Here is a 23,106-nt window from a genome sequence, read left to right as displayed (position 1 = left end):
GGTTGCAGATTAAAACACGTCGCCTGAAGCTACAAAAAGGTATCAAAAAAGAAGGAGGTTGGAGAACTTTAAGTGATTAATTAGTTATTAGTAGGGCATTTGTGTGTGTGTATTCTATTCAAGATTTGTGCTCCTGATCCATATGTATGTATGTGTATGCGAATCAAAATAAAATGTATTGGCAGAGACCAAAATAAAGTACACATGGCTGCCTGCCGTCTATTGATAAAAGATAAAAATAAAGAGAGCCGAAGAAGAGCAAAGAATTTTCCCCGATTTCGCTTGCATTCGCTTGTAAATTTTCGAGAGGAACGCGTGCAATTGAACGCATTGAACGTTTCAAGGTGATTACATAAAGCCGAATCGGGAGGAAAAACTATGCAGAAAGCCATAAAGAAGGAGCTCAGTTTCTCACTGGACACCCTGGAGCGGTATCGGGCCAAGTATGGGCGCAGTGCATCGCTGGACACAAACGGGCATGTGATCTACACAGAGAATGAGTCCGCTTTGAGTATAGGTGGTGTTCCGGCACCGGCAACCAAATCGCCGGCCAGCATATTCACAAGATCTTCTTCGCCGCCGAAGCTAACCAAACTGCAGGAGCTGCAAATGAAGAAGGAGGCCTACCTCAGGGCCCGCGAGCACGAGAAGGAAATGGAGCAGCTGCAGAGCATACAAAAGAAAACCACAAATGGCCTGGACGCGGCCAAAGCCATGCCACCCAAACTGGAAAGCCCAACGAAGACCCCTCCCCCTGCCACGGGCACTGCAGCCGCTGCGGCGACTGCCACCAAATCCCCGACGCCAGCAGGGTACTCCAACTGGTCGAACCACCATACAACGCTCTCCTCGCAGCCCTGGGTGGCCATCTCTGAACTTATGTACTTTTGCGACAAATACGAGTTCACGAGCCTGAGCACAAGAGACCTGAAGACACACCAGGAGATTGTGGCCGAGGTGAGGGCTCTGCTGTCGGGCAAGGCTCCGTTTGATCAACGAACCCGCTTCCCGGGCAACATACATGACCCGGAGAACCTCTGGGTCTGCATTGGGCGCTGCGCCAGCGTGGAGTATCACCTCCAGCGCATTATCAGCATCTTTAGGAAGCCCCTCAATCAGCTGACGCCGGACAAGCAACGGACCGTGCGTCAGAACTTTCATCTGGCGGTGAGCGAGCTGCGGCTGGACATCTCGGCGAGGATCAGCGAAGTGCGTCTATACGACCGCCTGGTATTCGAACGGGAGTTTCGTCTGGAGTGGCAGGAGGCTGACGCCTAACAGGGCGTTAGTGAAAAGCGGTAGAAGGACACACGCGTGTGGTAACAATCGACAATAACTTTTATTTGCAACACTTTTTGGAATTGATCCATATCATTTTTCGGTGCATGGTGAAAAACGGTTACAAAAATACACACAGGATTTGTATGGAGTACACCGATGCGCATACAGAGCACAGTACAGAGCGCATCGTTCTCCATTTAACAATACACAATTCATAGCTCTCAGCCGTGGATTGCTCTTAAAAATTGCTCGCGAAACTAAATCTATAAGGCCGGATGCAGACAGGCTGAACATCCAGCAGGGTTAAGGAACTTGGGTCTGGAACCTGTCTCTCAGTACGGCTGAACTTATTGCTCCACAAATACATAATACAAACATTTATATATATATATCATCTATACATAATATTAATGATAAAATAAAGCACTTTTGTGTGGGCAAACATTGATTGCTCAGGTGCGCGTGTGGGTGCTTAAACAACTAGCGGAAGATTCTTTTTGCAGATTATCATAGATAGTCGCCATATATCCCGGGTGTATTGCTGTTGGGTTGGCTTATTTGGTGGCTGACATCAGTGGGCTGGTTTCTTCGTGCATTTAGTTAACATTTAATCAACAGCAACAACATTTACGTTTACGAGTGCGTGGTTCGAGTGCTTCGGATCAGTCTAGCAGAACTTCAGCTTCATTTTGCTGGTCTTGGGCACGTTGCGTATGGTTAGGGAGATGCGGGGGGCGCGTCGCACCAAATGGTCCCCCATCTTGTAGGTGGTCTCACACAAATCATAGTTGCAAATGCGATCACAGAGTACATCCTCTTTGGTCTCCGCAATGGAGTGCAAGTAATCACTGTACAGAGTGTCCTTCAAAATGAGAAGACTTCGCGGCTCCAGCAATAGCTTGAAGAGAACTACCCGACCCGCCTGACTACCATCACCGTCACCGTCACCGACAGAGGCATCACCTTCCTCTGCTGTCGTCCCCTCACGCTTGGCGAACTCCAGAACGGTGTGGGCGCCGCAGGAAATTGTGGATATGATGGGATAGAAGAGCGGTCCATCTGTGTGAGGAAGGATGCCCTGCCCGGGCAAATACTCGTTGACCAGCACGTGATTGGCATTCTGCGACTCGAACACACCAAGATTATTCACCTTGTCCACATAGCTCTGCAGCCATTCGGGTATCTCCTCGGCAATCATTCCATTTGGATGCGGAACACCGCCATAGTTGACCAGGCGCCGATTAAGCAGCTGCGTCCAGCGCGGCTTTGGCGTCCGCTCAATATGGCTGAGAATCCTCTGCTCCTCCTCCGAAGTAATGAAATTGGGAATGTACATGGCTGTCGGTGGGCACTGCACCAGATTGAGAGTGAAATCACGATGTAGCGGGGATTTTCAATATTTGCCTTACCTTGCGCACTTCAAATCCGGTGAAGTCCATAGCTATGCCTACGTTTATCTATCAAATGTATTTATTGTTATTAATCAATATTTTAACTTTAAATTTGGCCAGGGAAGCGCCGGCCACATTGACTGCTCAGCTGGCTTTAGAAAGATGGTGTTTCCGGTAGCCAGTGTGGGTCTTCTCTGTGGTCGGATTGTTGCTCCGGGGTGGTCTGGGGGCTGAAGCAGCGCGGAATAGTGGGCCACAACTGGAAACGTCCACGGGAAAATTTCCCACAAATCCAATTGAGATGGCAGTGCTTCGATAAGTCGCGACAGCTGCTCGCTTAATACCGATGGTTTCATATCGATGGTTTTATATCCTTGATTTTTTTAAATACCAAAAATACCGAAAATTCGTCAGTATATTTACGGTATATTTTGGTACATTTCTAATTGTCAGACGGTATATTTTATCAATGGCTGCGCGGTCACACAGTAGACGCTTATTCGCCGCCAAAAATTTGCAACCTCATTTTGTGCAGAAAACTGTGTATTTCTAATTAAACTGTAACCACTGTAGATGTCTTCACCCATAACCGACGACACTCCAGCTGCCAAGAAGATGAAGATCGACAAGTGTGTCCTGCGATTCGCCAAACTGACGGAGCACGCCTTGGAGCCGGTCCGCGGCTCTGCAAAGGCAGCCGGCGTTGATCTTTGCAGTGCTTACGATGTGGTAGTTCCGGCCCGTGGTAAGGCCATTGTTAAGACCGACCTGCAGGTTCAAGTTCCGGAGGGCTCCTATGGTCGCGTCGCTCCTCGCTCTGGCCTGGCCGTGAAGAACTTCATTGATGTGGGCGCCGGCGTGGTGGACGAAGACTACCGCGGCAACCTGGGTGTCGTTCTCTTCAACCACTCTGATACGGACTTCGAGGTGAAGGTTGGAGATCGCATTGCTCAGTTCATTTGCGAGCGCATCTTCTACCCAGAACTGGTAATGGTCGACAAGCTGGAAGACACCGAACGTGGGGAGGCCGGTTTCGGCTCAACAGGAGTCAAAGATCTGCCAGCTGCCAAGAACGGCAACGGAGAGAAGGCACCGCCAGCCGAGCCAGAGGCCACTCCCACCCCCATTGCCACATAAATGTGCCCCATTGCATCGTGCGCTCCAAGTGCGGCATACATTTGTTATCTTAAGCGAAAAAACATTTTTCATTATCTTACCGGTCCATTCATTCGATTTCCATAAGTTCCACTAAAAGTGTCATTAAATATTATGAAAATATGTTGAAATAAGTTAATTCCCAACAGTAACTAGCTTTTTAAGCAAATTTTAAAACAGTTGTTCAGAAATTGTTTTGTTTTTTTTTAATAATTAGACGTTCTTAAGCGGTGACAAGTCACGAAGTTAGTTAAGCAAGCATAAACGGCAGCTTATCATTATATGTGAGGGTAGTCCTGCTCAACCAGATCTGCGAAAAGTTGAATCGGCGGGCACTTGGAAGATTTTACTGTTGATATCAGTGAAGTTCTCGACTGGCAGGAAGCTGATTTTCTCCATGGCCGAAATCAGATTGAATTCCCTAATCTCATCCTACTTGATGTTCAGCTCACCGACCTTGGATGATTCTACCGTCTGTCTTCAAATGTTTAACCCGGTTTTCGTACTGTTCTCTTGGCTGATTGCTCGGGATTGCTATTTGTAGCCTTCCGAAAATTTGGATTTAGCATTTCGGTAGAATACTGGTTTTTCTGCACGCTATATCTCTGCTATCGGCTATCTGGGACTTTCCTTATCATCAAATCATCAAAGGTGCCACAGCTTAAAAAGGCTAAAGACATAGGCAGTGGCTCTAGAAATTGTGACGCAATTTCATGCAACAGAAAAACGGAAACTTTAGAATCTTAGTAGGCTTGCTTTCAGTTTTATTTTAGCTTAGTTATATGCATGATTTGGGCAGTCAGGTCTCATAACTTTTTGGCACTTCATCCGGATAACATCGTTTGTTTTATTTTAAAATTTTCCAACAAAATTATCAAACCAAATTTAATTGTGAAAGTTTGTCAGCTCTTCGCCGGAAAGAGGCATTTTCTAGTTGCACTTTTGTTGGGGTATTGGTATCGTAGGTATAACGCCACCCAACAAAATCTCTTTGAAGCAAATCTGTGTCCTGGGAAAACACAAGGTGCTCTTCGATGGCTATTAGATGACCCTCCTGGCGAATGACCAGACTGTGCTCGGAAAAACACACCAAGGGTTCGGACGACCGTCAATGATGTTCTGCCGAACTGGAGGAGGAGTGCAAGTTCATTGGGACCTGCTCCATTGTGGAGCTGCCCCAGGAACAGTTTTCTGATCTTTTCCCGCCGAACAAGCGCGACAAGGCCCCAGAGGATATACGCGAGACACTGAAGCCCATTGTGATGCTCGGCCTCATCGAATTAGAGGTCAATTCAGCTCGTGAGGTTGCCGATCATCCAACGTGTGGCTCTGCCGGTCGACCAGTGCCTGCCACTGCAATGAGCGAGACCTTGTCCCGTTCTCATGCCATTCTCACTCTCACCGTGGTCTCCTGCAACCTAACCGGCAGGTAAGTGTCCACAGAAACACAGAATTATCTGGAATTCCATTTTCCCATTCATCCAATCTGATCCTCAGGAAGCCGGTGACCACCTAAAAGTTTCATATGTCCGAATCTGAACACTGCTACAAGACACTGGTCATAAGGGATCCAAGCTACAGCCTGCAGATCAAGAACAGGCCTATGGTTAACATAAATTCTATCGGGCTGTCGCCTTTAAAGAAGCCTTAAAAATAAACCAGTGAAATGATAAGATGAAACCCTGAGTAATAAAATAAAACTATGCAAAGAAGTTCCGCTATTGAGTAGAATTTGAGCTGTCGGCAACGTAGAATATCCATAAAATATCCCAGTGCAGAGATTTGAATTTTCTATCATAGATTTTTCCTTAGTTTAGGGCCTCATTTATTTGTCTGAGAAGATTTGGATTTAGCATTTCCTTAGAATACTGGTTTTTCTGCACGCTATATCTCTGCTATCCGGCAGCCGATCGGAGCTCGGCATGTCTTTTCGTGATCGGGAGAGTCCTGCCAATCGACTGCCATCGGAAAAAGGGACTTCCATTTCCTCACGATTTTCGCAAAAAATCATGATGGTTACATCATTAAAATTGCCAAAAATCGGCCTCATTTTCGACGTCGAGATTTTAATGCAGTTCGACAGTCTGGATTCTCACGATCCTGGGAGACTTGGTCCTGCACCGATCTGGCCCTATCTGTCTGAAATATAGCCTTCCGAAGTATTGTATTCGTTAGAATACTGGGTTTTCTGCACGCTATATCTCTGATATCCGGCAGCCGATCGGAGCGCGGCATGTCTTTTCGTGATGGGGAGAGTCCTGCCAATCGACTGCCATCGGAAAAAGGGACTTCCATTTCCTCACGATTTTCGCAAAAAATCATGATGGTTACATCATTAAAATTGCCAAAAATCGGCCTCATTTTCGACGTCGAGATTCTTATGCACTTTGATTCTCTGGATCCCCACGATCCTGGGAGACTTGGTCCTGCAGCGATGTGGCCCTATTTGTCTGAAATATAGCCTTCCGAAGTATTGTATTCGTGAGAATACTGGGTTTTCTGCACGCTATATCTCTGCTATCCGGCATCCGATCGGAATGCGGCATGTCTTTTCGTGATCGGGAGAGTCCTGCCAATCGACTGCCATCGGAAAAAGGGACTTCCATTTCCTCACGATTTTCGCAAAAAATCATGATGGTTACATCATTAAAATTGCCAAAAATCGGCCTCATTTTCGACGTCGAGATTTTAATGCAGTTCGACAGTCTGGATTCTCACGATCCTGGGAGAGTTGGTCCTGCAGCGATGTGACCCTATTTGTCTGAAAAATAGCCTTCCGAAGATTTGCATATTATTAAAATACTGTTACTTTATTTAACCCTTCCTTTCATTTTAGCAGATCGCGCCCTCCGGTGGATAGGAATACCTTTCGCATTCCCGTGGTCACCGATTTGCCCACCATTGTTTACCAGGGGCATCACCCTTTTAGTCTTCCGGTCTTAAGAGCGAGTGTGCGCTCGATGACGGCTATCCACTCCAGGCGCCTCACCGGCTGACATCGTGAACATCCGCTGGCTCCTGCGTACGGGGACAAGATTGCTGTCCAGACAGAATCGTTTTCCAGCAGGACAGAAACGCTCCCCTGCAAGATCCGAACCCAACAAGCCACCGTCATCCTTCAACCTGGCCATCGACAACAAGGACCTTGACTATGGCAATCAAGGGAAGGCTACGCGGGCTACTAGACTCTAGATAGATCTCGTTGTTGTTAGGTTTAAGGATATACGCGTCCAAATATTGAGATAGTAGATACAAATTTGTTCCACTTGTATATTTATTTATACTAAGCTAAGTTATGATGAATAAAACTATTGAAAAATCATCCTTGTTGTATTTTGTTTTGGGAAAAATATAGCGGGGAATATTGGGAAAAAATAGCAGAGAAAATGTAATATTTTTGATTCTCTAAAATGTCCTTGATCCTTGATAAGGACTCTATCATATCAGGGACATTTTTTAGATCATAAGAAGCTGTCGCACGTTCCGATCGGGCCACAAATAACGGAGAAAACAATAAAAGTTGGTGCTGACGATTGTTGTACAACAACAACCCTCAACTTGCGACCGCTCAAATGGCCGAAAACGAGAATTTCAGATCTGGGATACCAGGCGAACAGAAATCAGCAGAAGGTCGCTGGTTTTTTAAATTTTTTACAAATTTTTTGTTCTTCCGTTTTCAAACTCCCCAAAAGTATGCAACACATTTTTGTAAAGAAAAAACCAGCGACCTTCTGCTGATTTCTGTTCGCCTGGTATCCCAGATCTGAAATTCTCGTTTTTGGGAATTTGAGCGGTCGCAACTTGAGAGTTGTTGTTGTAAAACAAACTTTTGTTGACAACAACAAGTTTTGTTTTTTCTCCGTTATTTGAGGCCAGATTGGGACGTGCGACAGCTTCCTGGGTTCGGAATTACATCCTTGATCTGTAGGAAAACTTATCATGGACCAAGGATCAAGGATATTTTCTCCAGATACATATATCTTCTTTTATGCCTTATGTGTGGCGCTATCGAGGCGAGCCATGGCCCCACGTGATCGGAAAAATGTCCTTGATCCTTCGGTAAGGAATCCAACAACCCCACCATACATATTTAGTTTTCGCGATAATTTGTGGGCCGATCTGGGCGTGCGAAAGCTTCCTATGATCAAAAAAATGTCCCTGATTTGATAGAGTCCTTATCCAGGATCAAGGACATTTTAGAGAATCAACAATATTAAATTTTCTCTGCTATTTTTTCCCTAAATTCCCCGCTTTATTTGCCCCAAATCAGGATACAGCAAGGATGATTTTTCAATAGTTTTATTCATCATAACTTAGCTTAGTATAAATAAATATACAAGTGCAACAAATTTGTATCTACTATCTAAATGAATGGACGTATATATCCTTAAACATAACAACAACGATATTTATCTAGAGTCTAGTAGCCCGCGTAGCCTTCCCTTGATTGCCATAGTCAAAGTCCTTGTTGTCGATGGCCAGGTTGAAGGATGACGATGGCTTGTTGGGTTCGGATCTTGCAGGGGAGCGTTTCTGTCCTGCTGGAAAACGATTCTGTCTGACTCGAGTACGCCTCGGGAATGGGGGACAGCAATCTTGTCCCCGTACGCAGGAGCCAGCGGATGTTCACGATGTCAGCCGGTGAAGCGCCTGGAGGGCATATCCGTCATCGAGCGCACACTCCCTCTTATGAGCCCGTATGCCCCTGGTAAACAATGGTGGGCAAATCGGTGACCACGGGAACGCGAAAGGTATTCCTATCCACCGGAGGGCGCGATCTGCTAAAATGAAAGGAAGAGTTAAATAAAGTAACAGTATTTTAATGATATGCAAATCTTCGGAAGGCTATATTTCAGACAAATAAGGGCAGATCGATGCAGGACCAAGTCTCCCAGGAGACTCTCCCAGGAGACTGCATCAGAATCTCGACGTCGAAAATGAGGCCGATTTTTGGCAATTTTAATGATGTAACCATCATGATTTTTTGCGAAAATCGTGAGGAAATGGAAGTCCCTTTTTCCGATGGCAGTCGATTGGCAGGACTCTCCCGATCACGAAAAGACATGCCGCGCTCCGATCGGCTGCCGGATAGCAGAGATATAGCGTGCAGAAAACCCAGTATTCTTACGAATCCAAATCTTCAGAAGGCTATATTTCAGACAAATAGGGCCACATCGCTGCAGGACCAAGTCTCCCAGGATCGTGGGGATCCAGAGAATCAAACTGCATCAGAATCTCGACGTCGAAAATGAGGCCGATTTTTGGCAATTTTAATGATGTAACCATCATGATTTTTTGCGAAAATCGTGAGGAAATGGAAGTCTCTTTTTCCGATGGCAGTCGATTGGCAGGACTCTCCCGATCACAAAAAGACATGCCGCGCTCCGATCGGCTGCCGGATAGCAGAGATATAGCGTGCAGAAAACCCAGTATTCTCACGAATACAATACTTCGGATGGCTATATTTCAGACAAATAGGGCCACATCGCTGCAGGACCAACTCTCCCAGGATCGTGGGGATCCAGAGAATCAAACTGCATCAGAATCTCGACGTCGAAAATGAGGCCGATTTTTGGAAATTTTAATGATGTAACCATCATGATTTTTTGCGAAAATCGTGAGGAAATGGAAATCCCTTTTTCCGATGGCAGTCGATTGGCAGGACTCTCCCGATCACGAAAAGACATGCCGCGCTCCGATCGGCTGCCGGATAGCAGAGATATAGCGTGCAGAAAACCCAGTATTCTCACGAATACAATACTTCGGAAGGCTATATTTCAGACAAATAGGGCCACATCGCTGCAGGACCAAGTCTCCCAGGATCGTGAGAATCCAGACTGTCGAACTGCATTAAAATCTCGACTGTGAAAATGAGGCCGATTTTTGGCAATTTTAATGATGTAACCATCATGATTTTTTGCGAAAATCGTGAGGAAATGGAAGTCCCTTTTTCCGATGGCAGTCGATTGGCAGGACTCTCCCGATCACGAAAAGACATGCCGCGCTCCGATCGGCTGCCGGATAGCAGAGATATAGCGTGCAGAAAACCCAGTATTCTCACGAATACAATACTTCGGAAGGCTATATTTCAGACAAATAGGGCCACATCGCTGCAGGACCAAGTCTCCCAGGATCGTGAGAATCCAGACTGTCGAACTGCATCAGAATCTCGACGTCGAAAATGAGGCCGATTTTTGGCAATTTTAATGATGTAACCATCATGATTTTTTGCGAAAATCGTGAGGAAATGGAAGTCCCTTTTTCCGATGGCAGTCGATTGGCAGGACTCTCCCCATCACGAAAAGACATGCCGCGCTCCGATCGGCTGCCGGATAGCAGAGATATAGCGTGCAGAAAACCCAGTATTCTCACGAATACAATACTTCGGATGGCTATATTTCAGACAAATAGGGCCACATCGCTGCAGGACCAAGTCTCCCAGGATCGTGAGAATCCAGACTGTCGAACTGCATTAAAATCTCGACTGTGAAAATGAGGCCGATTTTTGGCAATTTTAATGATGTAACCATCATGATTTTTTGCGAAAATCGTGAGGAAATGGAAATCCCTTTTTCCGATGGCAGTCGATTGGCAGGACTCTCCCGATCACGAAAAGACATGCCGCGCTCCGATCGGCTGCCGGATAGCAGAGATATAGCGTGCAGAAAACCCAGTATTCTCACGAATACAATACTTCGGAAGGCTATATTTCAGACAAATAGGGCCACATCGCTGCAGGACCAAGTCTCCCAGGATCGTGAGAATCCAGACTGTCGAACTGCATCAGAATCTCGACGTCGAAAATGAGGCCGATTTTTGGCAATTTTAATGATGTAACCATCATGATTTTTTGCGAAAATCGTGAGGAAATGGAAGTCCCTTTTTCCGATGGCAGTCGATTGGCAGGACTCTCCCCATCACGAAAAGACATGCCGCGCTCCGATCGGCTGCCGGATAGCAGAGATATAGCGTGCAGAAAACCCAGTATTCTAACCAATAAAATACTTCGGAAGGCTATATTTCAGACAAATAGGGCCACATCGCTGCAGGACCAAGTCTCCCAGGATCGTGAGAATCCAGACTGTCGAACTGCATTAAAATCTCGACTGTGAAAATGAGGCCGATTTTTGGCAATTTTAATGATGTAACCATCATGATTTTTTGCGAAAATCGTGAGGAAATGGAAATCCCTTTTTCCGATGGCAGTCGATTGGCAGGACTCTCCCGATCACGAAAAGACATGCCGCGCTCCGATCGGCTGCCGGATAGCAGAGATATAGCGTGCAGAAAACCCAGTATTCTCACGAATACAATACTTCGGAAGGCTATATTTCAGACAAATAGGGCCACATCGCTGCAGGACCAAGTCTCCCAGGATCGTGAGAATCCAGACTGTCGAACTGCATCAGAATCTCGACGTCGAAAATGAGGCCGATTTTTGGCAATTTTAATGATGTAACCATCATGATTTTTTGCGAAAATCGTGAGGAAATGGAAGTCCCTTTTTCCGATGGCAGTCGATTGGCAGGACTCTCCCCATCACGAAAAGACATGCCGCGCTCCGATCGGCTGCCGGATAGCAGAGATATAGCGTGCAGAAAACCCAGTATTCTAACCAATAAAATACTTCGGAAGGCTATATTTCAGACAAATAGGGCCAGATCGGTGCAGGACCAAGTCTCCCAGGATCGTGAGAATCCAGACTGAATCGAACTGCATCAAAATCCGTTCCATGGGGTCGGGTAAATGGAGAAATATACTTGATATTTCGCTAAGGACTCCACAGCATTTGTATCTACTATCTAAATATATGGACGCGTATATCCTTAAACCTAACTAAAACGATATCTAACTAGTCTGTGTAGCCCCTCCCTTGAATGCCAAAGTCAAAGTCCTTGTTGTCGATGGCCAGGTTGAACGATGACGATGGCTTGTTACGTTCGGATCTTGCAAGTGGTACGCTTCCTGCTGGGATATGATTCTGGCTGGCTGGAATATGACTCGGTGTGTCTCGAGCACGCCTCGGTAATGCTTGGATAGCACAATTACATACTGATTCACTTATGCGTCTTGAAAGTGAAGTCTAGCGTTTGATTCGACGGAAGATGAATGATGCAACGGACTGAACGCCACATTGTCGACACATACCTTGGACCTCCCGAGAGGACGAGAGCGGAGGAGGTACCGACGCGTCGGCGAGTAGAACAATAACGAACGTCCATGATACACACTTTATTTAAATCCACGTAATGTACGAGTATTATTCTGTTATTACTCACTGAAGAAATTTGAATTTGCGGCAGTTTCTAAAACTCATATTTTAAGTCGCTGCGTGGTGACTGGAGAATCTTAATTACTTTCCTTAGCACATTCTTTCTTATTTGTATCAAACGCAGACCTTCTAATAGTGACCGTCTGTACTGATTTAGATGGAGTGCTATGGGCTCTGGAGTGGACTCTCTGCTGCTGTGGGAGCTATCGTTGTCTTCAGTTTCAATCCCGCTGTCGCTTAGAATTTCTTCTGTTTGAAGTTATTGAATATTAGTCATTGGCTTTACACCTGTTTTACATTTTCCTTACCGTCCATTATCATGATTGCGACTAGGATGATTAAGATGAATAAAATCCGCACTTGTGCTCACGAAAACGTAGGCTCCATTTAAATCGGAGAAGTTTATTCATATACAAATGTACCATACATATGTATTTCGTTCCACCCTCAAACTATGGCAGTCTTTATTGCACAAAGAAAGAAAAAACTAATTTTTAAATGCAACAGGAAAATCACAGATACAAGCGAACAGACCGCTCACTGTGTTTTCCCTGCTGGATGTTTTTCCATCCACTGAGGGCGCAAACTGTTGCTTGTTGCCAAGAATTGGGGTCATTCGCTGCAAGCTAAAATGAGCTGGCACTTGTATTAGTAGGTCATCTGTCGCGAGGCCCGGGTCTCTGCTGCACAGTCCTGTGACGTCACAAACCAACGCGAGTCGCAGTCAGAATCCAAGTTCAGAACACAGGGGCGTGAATGCAAATCTCTCTCTTCAAGTTCTACTCGCTCTTTTGGCTGCGAAAGAGCACCAATGAACCCATCCGCCCTGTTGCACAGCCAGTTTTCAGTTCACTCAACAATTATTATTATTAATAATATATTTCTCGTCTCACGTATATTGCCTAAATACTTTTTGCTCTTACGACAAAACCCAATCGAAATGGGCATGGTACAAAATTGGGGTTCAAGCCCCTTTAAAGAATCTGCCATTAAAGCTTTGGCACACCGCGGTATACGTACGTATTTTAATTGGCCTTAATTAACGTGCACTTGCAGACCAACCTCTTTGGGGCAAGATTTAAGCGTAATTATTTTAAAAATAAAACCATAGCAAACGATTATTGCCGTGGCAGTAGCGGATAACCTGGATGGGCTGTTCTTAGGGATACTTGAACCGGGCAGGCGCAGTGAGTTATGACCGAGTAATGAGAACCAAGGAGCGGCGATCCGATGGCCCACAATATCAGTTCGCGTGTCTCAAGTGCATTGCTGTGCAATTTACGCGGGGCCGATTTTAATAAATTCAATGACTCCAATTTGTAATTAGACGCTGGAGGTGCGCTGCGTGCTTTTAATTGTTTTGCAGCCATCCTTGGTTGCCTTTTGGCGCAACGGTTCCGCTCGACCCGCAACGCAGAGAGCGGTCCGGAGGTCAGCCGCGTGCCCATAACGCCTCAGAGACTGCACTCAGAAGTGCATAACCAAGACTCTGGCTATGCCTGGTACCCCACCGTAGGGGTGCATGTACATAGGTTCAGAAGTAACCTCATAAAGCATATACATAACTTATACGCAAGTGGCTGGCTTTCCATCCGGATGAACACCTAGATGATCTCGGACATATCATCCCACCAGGATGGCGGCAGCCACGATGAAGAAAATAGGTTCCTGTAGTATCTGAAAGCCCCCATTGTTCTCTATTAAGCAATAGGGTATTCCATTGTCGAGGCACTCTCTCTGGTTTGATGTTTTGTGTGCGTTTTGTATGATAACTGGTATAATTTATTTGCTTTAGCTTGTGAAAAATAGCTATATTTCTATTAAATGTAAATAATAAATCAAATTTATTCTTTCCTATTTTTGCAGAAGTATTTTTTAAGTTCGTTGCATACGGCCTAAGTGTTAGAAAATGTCTGTCTCTATTCAACTTATAAATAATTAAATAAACAATATTTACAAAGGAAACTATAAAATATAGGGTTTTTTGTTTTTTCCTACTTTCTTTCTGGGTCTTTGTGTGTATATGTGTGTATGTGTGTTTTGTGTGTGTGTGTGTATGTGTGTGGGTGTGTGTCTTCAAGTCTTGGAGCTCTTAAAAAAATGATGTACAGTTCTTAAAGTTGAATTTTGAATTCTCTCTGTGCATGGCCGCAGAAAATATATAAACATATATAAAATATATGTGGAAATAAAAAATTTTGTGGGTGGGGTTTGTGGTTGGGGTGTAACAATTGATTTGCCGTATTGCAATATAAGATATAAAATAAATAGCCTTTTACTTTCGGTTTTGCTAAAACAACAATATAATATTGAATTCTTTTTAAGTTTTTAAGTTTCTCATTTCGCGGAATTCTACGTATTAAATGTACATATGTATGTGTATCTGCATTACTGACTAGCAGTTAAAAACGAATAAAAGTCATAGAAAATAAATAAAATTCAATGCAAAGGGCAGGCCGCTCTGCACTTAAGTACGTAAAACGAAAACTCTATCTCTCTCTCATTAAATTGACTAATTAATTGATTAACTCTATACAAATATGTGTTTATGTATGTGTTTGTGATCTGTCTGTTTCTGTGTGTGGCTGTCTGTGTGGGTGTATTTGTGTGTGTCAGTGTGCAAATGGAAGACTTTGCGATCGTTGTTGTTTTAGTTGCTGTCACTTAGAGTTCAGAACTTTAGCTACTACTAGCTACTAGCAATTAGATTACACATTTAATTTATACAGTTATACTCGTACTCTTCCTCGCCATTTTTTTTGTTTTCTTGAAAGCTCATTTGGTACAACGATTTTGCAGTTGAAATGCAATTAGTTAGCATAGATATTTATAGGGACGGCAGCTGATAACTAGCTGGCGTCGTTCATGCAACATGTGGCATTGCTGTGGCTACTGCTGGTGCTGTTGCTGTTGCTGCTGCTACTGCTGCTGCTCCCATTGAAGATCTCCGTTTTGATGATGCTGCAACTAGTTGGGGCACTGGCTGTGGCAGTGGCGGTGCCAGCCCCTGCTGGCGGTGTTCCTCCCGTCGTTTGCAAGGCCAACATTTGTTGCGCCTGCGCAACGCATGCAACACACGGACACGGCCCGCCCAATTTCCTCGCCAATATCGATCGCAACTTGAGAGCCGGCCCCAGCTTCATGCCCAGCGAGTTAACCAAATGATCCTCGGTTAAGAGCGGCAGCCCGGTGCCGTCGATGGACTGATCACGGAACGACTGCAAAGAGAGCGAGAGAGAGAGAGAGAGAGCGGAAAGAGAGAGGATTATTAGTTGTCTGTGGGCATGCGTGTGTGTAAGAGTAGATTTATGGGCGGCACAGTGGTTCATGTTCGAAATTTACAATTCAAAAATAAATGAGGGACATCAGAAAAGTACTATATTTCCCTCCCAATGAAACTCGACTGATGCCCGTCCAAAGTCTATACAGAACCACAGTGCCAGTGCCAGTTCCAGCCAGGAAGCCTCTTGGGCACAGGGCATCCTGTATCTCTCTGTGTGTGTGCCTCTGATTAATGCGCGACTTTTAAAATTGTTAATGAAAAACGATTTTAGCCAGGGCTGCCTGACTTGACTCCGGCTCCTGCTGCAGTAGCATTTTCATATTTGCAACGCACGATCGATTGAAAGTGGGCGCAGAGAGCGGCAGGCACTGCCACTGCCACTGCGACTGCCACGCCCCCCCACAGCTCTGCTCTCTAACCAAACTCCCCTTTGGGGCAAAAAGCGAAGCTCGCGCCACATGAGATTTCTATTATAGATTGGCCCTGATTGAATTCCAAGCCGCACTCGTTCGAAAGGGGGGGGCAACCTGTTTCAGAGCCAGCTGCTGATGTTGCAGTTCCTGCTGCTGCAACGGTTGCAACTTCTTCTGCTGGCCAGCAACTAACAACTGCCACTGTTTGGCCATCGAGCTGTGGCTGTGGCTGTGGCGGTCTCCCGCCTGATGCCACTGCCACTGCCACTGCCATTGCCTGTGCTTCATGTTGGACACGCCTTTATCGGGGCAACTGTTTATGGGCTGCTCCACATCCAAATCGATTGTTGCGATTCGAGCGATTCGCCGCACTAAACGGACCTCATCATCTATATATAAGAGAGGCAACCAGGGCGCTGCTCCAAAGCTTGGGATTGTAGCAGCGATGTGGAGGATACGGCTACTCACACTGGTCCTGCTGACCCTCGTCCAGATGGAGGCGACCAGGGTCCTCGGGCAAAAGTACTACATGAACTTTGCCTTCAACAACAACAATCCCGATGCGGCGCTCAGCGGCGAGGGCAACGGCGGGGGCGGCGGCGGTGCCGATGGCAGAACGTCCCCAAACGAACAGTACAACGATCATGGGATCGGGGATGAAGGTGACCATGACGCCGATAACCTCAGCTATCACAACGCTGACGGAGGCGATGATAACGGAGATCATAACGAAGGACCCCAAGGGGATCATGGCGGTGATCACGACGCTGATTACGTAGGGGGTGATCACGATGGTGGCGATGGAGGCGATGGAGGCGACGGTGGCGACGGGGGCGATGGGGGAGACGACGGTGGTGGTGGCGATGGTTTTCAAGACGATTACGTTGACAATGGCGATGCCAATGATCATGGTGGTGATGAAGGCATGGATAATGGTGACGATGGCGAGGGAATTCCCGATCCAATTCCCGGCGTTGATGACGACGACGACAGCGACAGCAAAGACGCGCACAACCGTCGCCAGAAGTTGGCCGAGATTGAGGCCGAGGGAGGCGCCGCTGCGAATGGAGCACACAGCCACCACAGCAGCTACGAGATCAGCATCGACGACAGCTTCGGCGGACGATATGTGCGCTCCATCTACGAGAGCAGCGAAAGCCACGGCCACTCCGGCAGCCGGGCCGGCTCCGGCAGTGGGGGCAAGGCGGACAGTTCTGACAGTCAAGGAGGAGGAGGTGGAGGTGGAGCCGCCGCTGGAAGGGCACGCAAGGCACCCAAGGCCCCCAAGGCCAAAGAAAGAACGTACGGGATAGATGACTACGAGGAATACTGAACGTATGTATGTAGTTCCCTGACCAATCTTTCAGAGCAAATGCATATACTGAAGTATCTGTTTTCGTTTCTTTTCTTTTTGGCAGTATAGCCCGGCCGTGGAGTTTCGGAGGTTGAATAATCCTCTTCACATGAATTCATTAAATATATGTCAATAAAATTTTAAATATAGAACAGGGAATTTCATAGTTATGGATGGGGTGTTCCCTTTCCGACAGTAGTAATTGGTGGGAAAAACGATAAGAAATAATTGCTACACGTTAAACAGCGAATTACACTCCGATGCAGGCTCCAATAAAGCCACTACTACTCTCAGAGCATTGCCAAGCCTTCAAATCCTTCAAAGATAATCCCTACTTGCGACGCAATTACCTTGCCGCTCTTTCTCTTTCTAACCCACGCACATTAGCGCTGGCGCAGAGGAACACGCTCAAAGCGCACGCACTCTTTTCGCTCTTTTTGCTTTCGATCCTCTCTGAGCAAGTCGTCTCTCTCTCTCTCTCTCTCTACGCACTCTCTCGTTGACACCTACACAGCCATGGCACTGGCGGTGGACAAGAACAAGCATGCACTGCAATGCGAAGGGCGGTGGACAAGAACAAACGGTAAATAGTCAAGAAAGGCAACGGAAAATAGCACTGCAAACAATCTTGTGATGAATACAAAATACACTGAGAACAATACCAAGATGTTTGTACAGAAAGGGCATGACCTTGCTCCCAGCTGTTCCTATCGAAAGAATGCAAAAACAATACATTCCATTCCCCCGTTTTATATTTTCTTCATAAGAGTATGGCATAGAACTACAAATACAAATATTTTTTTACAATATTTATATTATAATGCGATTTACATTTTTATTTTCTCCCTACTAACCAACCGAATAATGTGCGTTCTGTGACCAAGTAACCATTTAACCTTTCTCAATGCCCATTTAGAAATAAAAATGAACTATGAACTCGAGAGAACATGTGTTTTATAAGTCCAGAGCTTGACTCTATCGAATCGCATGACACTTAATTGCCGCTTCATTAAAATTCAACTATGGCCTGATATCACAATTGGCAATAGATAATAGGATCGGTCACATGCCCAGCAGGCGAGGTTATAAAGAGAACCCAGATGGTATCTATTGACTTTCACACTGGCTACGACCAGCGTGAAGGTCGTCGCGATGCTAAAGCGTTGTTTGTGGACCATAACCCTGCCGTGGATTGTCCTTAGTCAGACCTACTACATGAACTTCATCTTCAATAACTATCGATATGTGGACCGGGAACGTAAGGAAGTGCATACCGATGGGAAGAACTATACAAAGAACATGACCATCGAAGAGGAGACTCTGGAGATCAATTCGATAGAGTCAGAGACTCTGGAGATCACTTCAAAGCAGATTTCGCCCAAGCCAGGGGTCTCCTATGAGGACTGGCCATCACTGGAAAGCCATGAATCGGAACTGTCTGCATCAAACACGGATGAGGATGATAAGGCTGATGAGGTGGATACGGTTGACAACATTGTTGAGATTATACATAACAATGGGAAACCGAAGAAAACTACCACCATCACCACAGAACGACTCACCACAAAGAGACACATCACAAAACACACCACTAGAGAACCCACCACAGAAGAGCCCATGATTAAGTATCCAGTAGCAAACAAAAAAAAGAAACCAAAACCCGTCGTAAACAAAGACTCTACAGTAAAAGTCGAAGAAGTAACCACGGAGAAATTGGCTAATGGCATCCTAATAGATATCATAGACGACTCTGGCAAAGGGGCCCAAAAAGAAACCACTACCAAAACCCCAGAGCGACCAAGAAAAACAACCCCAACGAAACCAAGAAAAACAACACCAAAGAAACCAATAGAAACAACTCCAAAAGAACCTCCAGAAACAACCACACAAGAACCTATAGAGACAATCCCAGAAGAACCTATTGAAACAATCCCAGAAAAACCAATAGAAACAAATCCTAAAGAACCTACAGAAACAATCCCAGAAGAACCTGTAGAAACAAATCCTAAAGAACCTATAGAAACAATCCCAGAAGAACCTGTAGAAACAAATCCTAAAGAACCAATAGAAACAAACCTAAAAGAACCTATAGAAACAATCCCAGAAGAACCTGTAGAAACCATCCCAGGAGAACCCATAGACACAAATCCAAAAGAACCTATAGAAACAATCCCAGAAGAACCTGTAGAAACAAATCCTAAAGAACCTATTGAAACAAATCCTAAAGAACCTATAGAAACAATCCCAGAAGAACCTGTAGAAACAAATCCTAAAGAACCTATTGAAACAAATCCTAAAGAACCTATAGAAACAATCCCAGAAGAACCTGTAGAAACAAATCCTAAAGAACCTATAGAAACAATCCCAGAAGAACCCGTAGAAACCATCCCAGGACAACCCATAGACACAAATCCAAAAGAACCTATAGAAACAATCCCAGAAGAACCAACAGAAATAACCACAGAAGCAGACACAGCGGATGGCACTTCAAATAAGACCACAGAATTGAAAACCGTCACACCCCATCCCCCGGAATTCTTCCACTATCCCGGAGCCAAGTGTCACGAGGAACTGGATCTGCACGAGCTGTTCGGCATCAGCCTTGAGAGAGATCGCGGCCTGCCCAGCAAGGTGTTCTGTGATTTCAACAATGACTGGGGCGGTCCCTGGTACCTGATGACTCGCATCGAGCTGCCGAGTAGGGTGCACATGCGGCATTGGTTCTTTGGGTATTTGACCGATGACTACAACGACATGAATATCAACTTCATTTCCCTGGCGCACATCATGAACTCCATGCGGATAGCCATGCTGATCATCGGACAGGACAACAACGACAAGTTGGTCTACAATTTGTACGACGATGTGGTCATCTCGGGCTTCAACGATCTCTTCATGCTGCGCAAGGCCCAGCTGGTGGAGGCCAATACCACAGATCTGCTGTTCGTCTCCGTGGGCGATGTGATCAACACGTTTTCGGGTCGGAATCGCTCCTGTCCGTTCCACGTGATGGGCGGCTGGTGGGGCTTCAACACGTGGCGCCCCACATCCCAGTATTTCTGGTGAGAGCAGTTCTCATTGGTACTCAAGAGTTGTTCCGTAGAATTTCCCAATGACTTCCTTTCAGTGTCTTTCCCGTGGATAGGGACATCAAGCGTCCGGGCTTCATAGCCATCTTCATCAAGCCCAGTCCTTTTGCCGTCAACAACACGGCCCTGTACGAGAATGTCATAACCACACGACGTCCCTGGGTGCCCACCGTCGACGCCATTCTCATGGAGCAGGCTAACCACGACCAGAAGGTGTACCACCAGCTCAGAAATGAGGAGTTTCAGGACACCAAGAGGGCCGCGCTGGCTGAGCTGGGGCGTCGCTCTCAGATCTTCAGAGACTTTGACAAGAACCGAATAATGGACAACGGCCAGCCATTGGGCACTACATAGCACACGAGCATATCCTAGGCTTAAGGACGAGAGCTGGTACTCACAAGAACAAGAGAGAGAAAAGATTTTAATCAAATACTCAATAAATATACGATGAATTTTTTTCTATGGTCTTTTCACTGGGGGGAGGGGATCGGATCCATTCATTTGTGTGTTGCCAAGATTTCGAATATTTAAATATGCAGAAAATCTACGATTTTACGATCTGCCTTTTGTTAAAGCAATTTGTTGCACGAAGAAGAGGCATGAATGTGATATTCATTTTGTCAATGAATCGAAGAGAATAGAATTATAATATAAATGTAATTTGATCTTCAAACATTCTCTCTTCGAAAAAACAGATATCAAACTCCCAGTAAAAGCTTTCTTGGGTGTCCATTCTGCACATTTCTCTGGCAATTTAATTATGAATTTATTTCCCTACTATCACCACAACATTACCACAAAAAACACAAAAAAAAAGCCAGCTGCAGAGTAGGAAAAACGCCAGGTTCTGACCGGAAATTGGTGGCTTTTACTCCAATGGCCAGGGCCCACAGAGCTAGCTCTCTTCGGCTCTGTCATAATTCTGTTGCTCGGGCAAACGGCGAGGGGGAAATGGGGAAAAGACCAGGCTTTGATTTGGGTGCCTCTGTGGTTATGGCCATGGCCATGGCCAAGTGCATTGGGCCGGCGAGCATTGCATTCTAAATTCTGTGCCAATAATTGACAGAGGCCAACAATAGCAACAACTGACCAGCCGAGCAGCCCACAGCAACAGCAACAAGAACTTTGCATTAACTACGATAGAGGCAGAAAGCCTGGCCATAACAATATGGGCCAAAAGCAGATTTGAATTGTGAGTCTCTTAGGCCTCTCGGCTCTTGACTTTGAACTCCTTTCGAGCAAAGAGTCTGCCAGCGAGGAGGTCTACACGCAATGTAATTGGACTGCAGTCCATTGGACTGGGTCCATTGCAGGCAATTTAAGCAAAAGAACAGAACGGAAAGCCCATTGCCAACAACAAAAGCGAGCAGCAAAAAATATGGAAATATGCAAATCATTTTGTTGCATCAAACAAAAGACTCGAAAGAGAAACGGGGCAGCAGCGGATCCGATGATCGTGTGTAGATTTTTCTTTCCCCAAAAAAAGAAATATTAATTAATGCAAAGGAGACTGGAATTTATGTAGCTTTGATGGTTTCGCAGCTAATATTTATTTGGCACACAAAACAGATACACATTTGCTTGATTGAAAATTAGCATACGAGTCCGCAGTCCATAGACCATCCATCGCCTGGAATCTGCGCAATCGTGGCGGCTGCCAAAATATTTTCAATCAAATTAGAGGCCGACACGTGAGATGCTTATCTCTGAGCTACGCCCAGACTTTCAATCTAATTAAACTTTATAGTTCAAGTTTTTACGGACACGAGTGGTGACCTGACTTGACCATGGGACACAGATGGTTAAATATCAATGAGAGGAGGGTTCGATTCGACGTTGATTTGCATACGACAGCACCAGACGAGCACCAGCAAAAGATTCGTCAAAGGTTTGTTTTAGAGCCAAAGAACTCGTAAATATTTGTTGCGTTGCTTCTTTTTTTTATACGACCTAAACTCCGGTCTAGAGTCATTCGTTCTTTTCATTTTGCTGGTGGCTTTAATAGAGCTATAAAGTTTAGGCCCAATAAAGCTATTTTGTTGCGCAATATTTACATAGAATTCAAGTGGGTTTCAATCATAAAATGGCAACATAAAATTGATACTCGTTTGGCTTAAAACATACAAAAGAAAAAAAAAGAGATCCCAAAGATGCCAGAGATATCAGAGATAAACTATCGCAAGCTCACGAGAAGAAAAATGTTACCTAAAATATGGATTTATGTTTGTAATCTGTACACTCAGAGAAAAATGGCGGTAGTACAAAAAAAAAACACCAATTTTTATATTGAATATTGGATTTTTCAATGGAACTTTCAAAGAACATGGCAGAAAACGCCAACAAGTAGATCGAAAATTCACCTCCGCTTCGTTTCTCGTCTTGCATTCGAGAACGAGCCAAATATTGAATATTCCGCTCATCCGAAAGCGCAGATTAGTGCTATGGACAAAGAATATCCACATTTTCCAGCGCTCAAATTCAAAAGGCACGGATCCATATTCAAACAGATAAGTACAAATAGTAAAAAGAAACATGATTTCTTGAAACCGCCAAGCCAATACTATCGCTTATACGATATTCCTATCCCGCTTCCATCTCTAATTTTCAGAAGTAAATGGCGATAATTGAGTTTAAAATATAATAAAATGAAGCATAAATGAAGAACTCTCCTAAACGCTTAATGTTCCAATTGAATCCCGGAAAGAGGCTGAAGAGCACCTAATCCAAACGATATTTCTGTCACGCGCCCATCTCTAATATGCATATAAGTGGATTGGTTTCAAATTGAAAGAAAAGAACAACCATTTGAGGGATAATCTCAAAGTTGTGGAATGTTTCCGTTTTTTTTTTTTTTTTGTTTTTTCGCCA

At 45.2% G+C, this 23,106-nt stretch overlaps 5 protein-coding genes across 11 annotated transcripts in view; 3 read left to right on the top strand and 2 right to left on the bottom strand.

Annotated features, from left to right (window-relative positions):
- Window positions 1-316: 316 nt before the first annotated feature.
- LOC6589506 lies at window positions 317-1,440 on the top strand. The gene has a single exon (XM_002015066.2). It carries the CDS (start codon window positions 379-381, stop codon window positions 1,276-1,278), a length of 900 nt encoding a protein of 299 aa, XP_002015102.1. The 5' UTR covers window positions 317-378; the 3' UTR covers window positions 1,279-1,440.
- Window positions 1,441-1,770: 330 nt separating this feature from the next.
- Window positions 1,771-2,957, bottom strand: LOC6589507 (alpha-ketoglutarate-dependent dioxygenase alkB homolog 6). 2 transcript variants are annotated; one of them, XM_026988569.1, is made up of 3 exons: window positions 2,691-2,957; window positions 2,419-2,632; window positions 1,771-2,340 (listed from the first exon to the last, which is right to left on the bottom strand). In XM_026988569.1, exons 1-3 carry the CDS (start codon window positions 2,718-2,720, stop codon window positions 1,949-1,951), a joined length of 636 nt encoding a protein of 211 aa, XP_026844370.1. In that variant the 5' UTR covers window positions 2,721-2,957; the 3' UTR covers window positions 1,771-1,948. The 2 variants fall into 2 exon arrangements, with proteins under 2 accessions (XP_026844370.1, XP_002015103.1); XM_002015067.2 differs by having other exon boundaries at window positions 1,771-2,632; window positions 2,691-2,956.
- A 237-nt stretch (window positions 2,958-3,194) lies between these two features.
- LOC6589508 (deoxyuridine 5'-triphosphate nucleotidohydrolase) lies at window positions 3,195-3,966 on the top strand. The gene has a single exon (XM_002015068.2). It carries the CDS (start codon window positions 3,246-3,248, stop codon window positions 3,807-3,809), a length of 564 nt encoding a protein of 187 aa, XP_002015104.1. The 5' UTR covers window positions 3,195-3,245; the 3' UTR covers window positions 3,810-3,966.
- A 9,918-nt stretch (window positions 3,967-13,884) lies between these two features.
- The window catches only part of LOC6589510 (homeobox protein 5), a 74,215-nt gene continuing 64,993 nt past the window's right edge, over window positions 13,885-23,106 (bottom strand). For all 3 annotated transcript variants that reach the window (XM_026988441.1, XM_026988443.1, XM_026988442.1), the window contains exon 7: window positions 13,885-15,317. In XM_026988441.1, the coding sequence (XP_026844242.1) occupies window positions 14,949-15,317 (369 nt within the window). In that variant the 3' untranslated portion in view covers window positions 13,885-14,948. The remainder of the gene's footprint in view (window positions 15,318-23,106) is intronic.
- On the top strand, window positions 16,232-17,319 carry LOC6589511 (accessory gland protein Acp32CD). 4 transcript variants are annotated; one of them, XM_026988446.1, is made up of 2 exons: window positions 16,232-17,130; window positions 17,219-17,319. In XM_026988446.1, the coding sequence occupies exon 1, from the start codon at window positions 16,241-16,243 to the stop codon at window positions 17,126-17,128; it is 888 nt and encodes a 295-aa protein (XP_026844247.1). In that variant the 5' UTR covers window positions 16,232-16,240; the 3' UTR covers window positions 17,129-17,130; window positions 17,219-17,319. The 4 variants fall into 4 exon arrangements, with proteins under 4 accessions (XP_026844247.1, XP_002015107.1, XP_026844246.1 ...); XM_002015071.2 differs by having other exon boundaries at window positions 17,214-17,319; XM_026988445.1 differs by having other exon boundaries at window positions 16,232-17,134.

The sequence above is a fragment of the Drosophila persimilis genome, unplaced genomic scaffold (genome assembly GCF_003286085.1).
Source record: "Drosophila persimilis strain 14011-0111.01,24,50 unplaced genomic scaffold, DperRS2 tig00000191-arrow-pilon, whole genome shotgun sequence".
Classification (NCBI taxonomy): Eukaryota; Metazoa; Arthropoda; class Insecta; order Diptera; family Drosophilidae; genus Drosophila; species Drosophila persimilis.
This window is presented reverse-complemented; position numbering and strand designations above follow the sequence as displayed.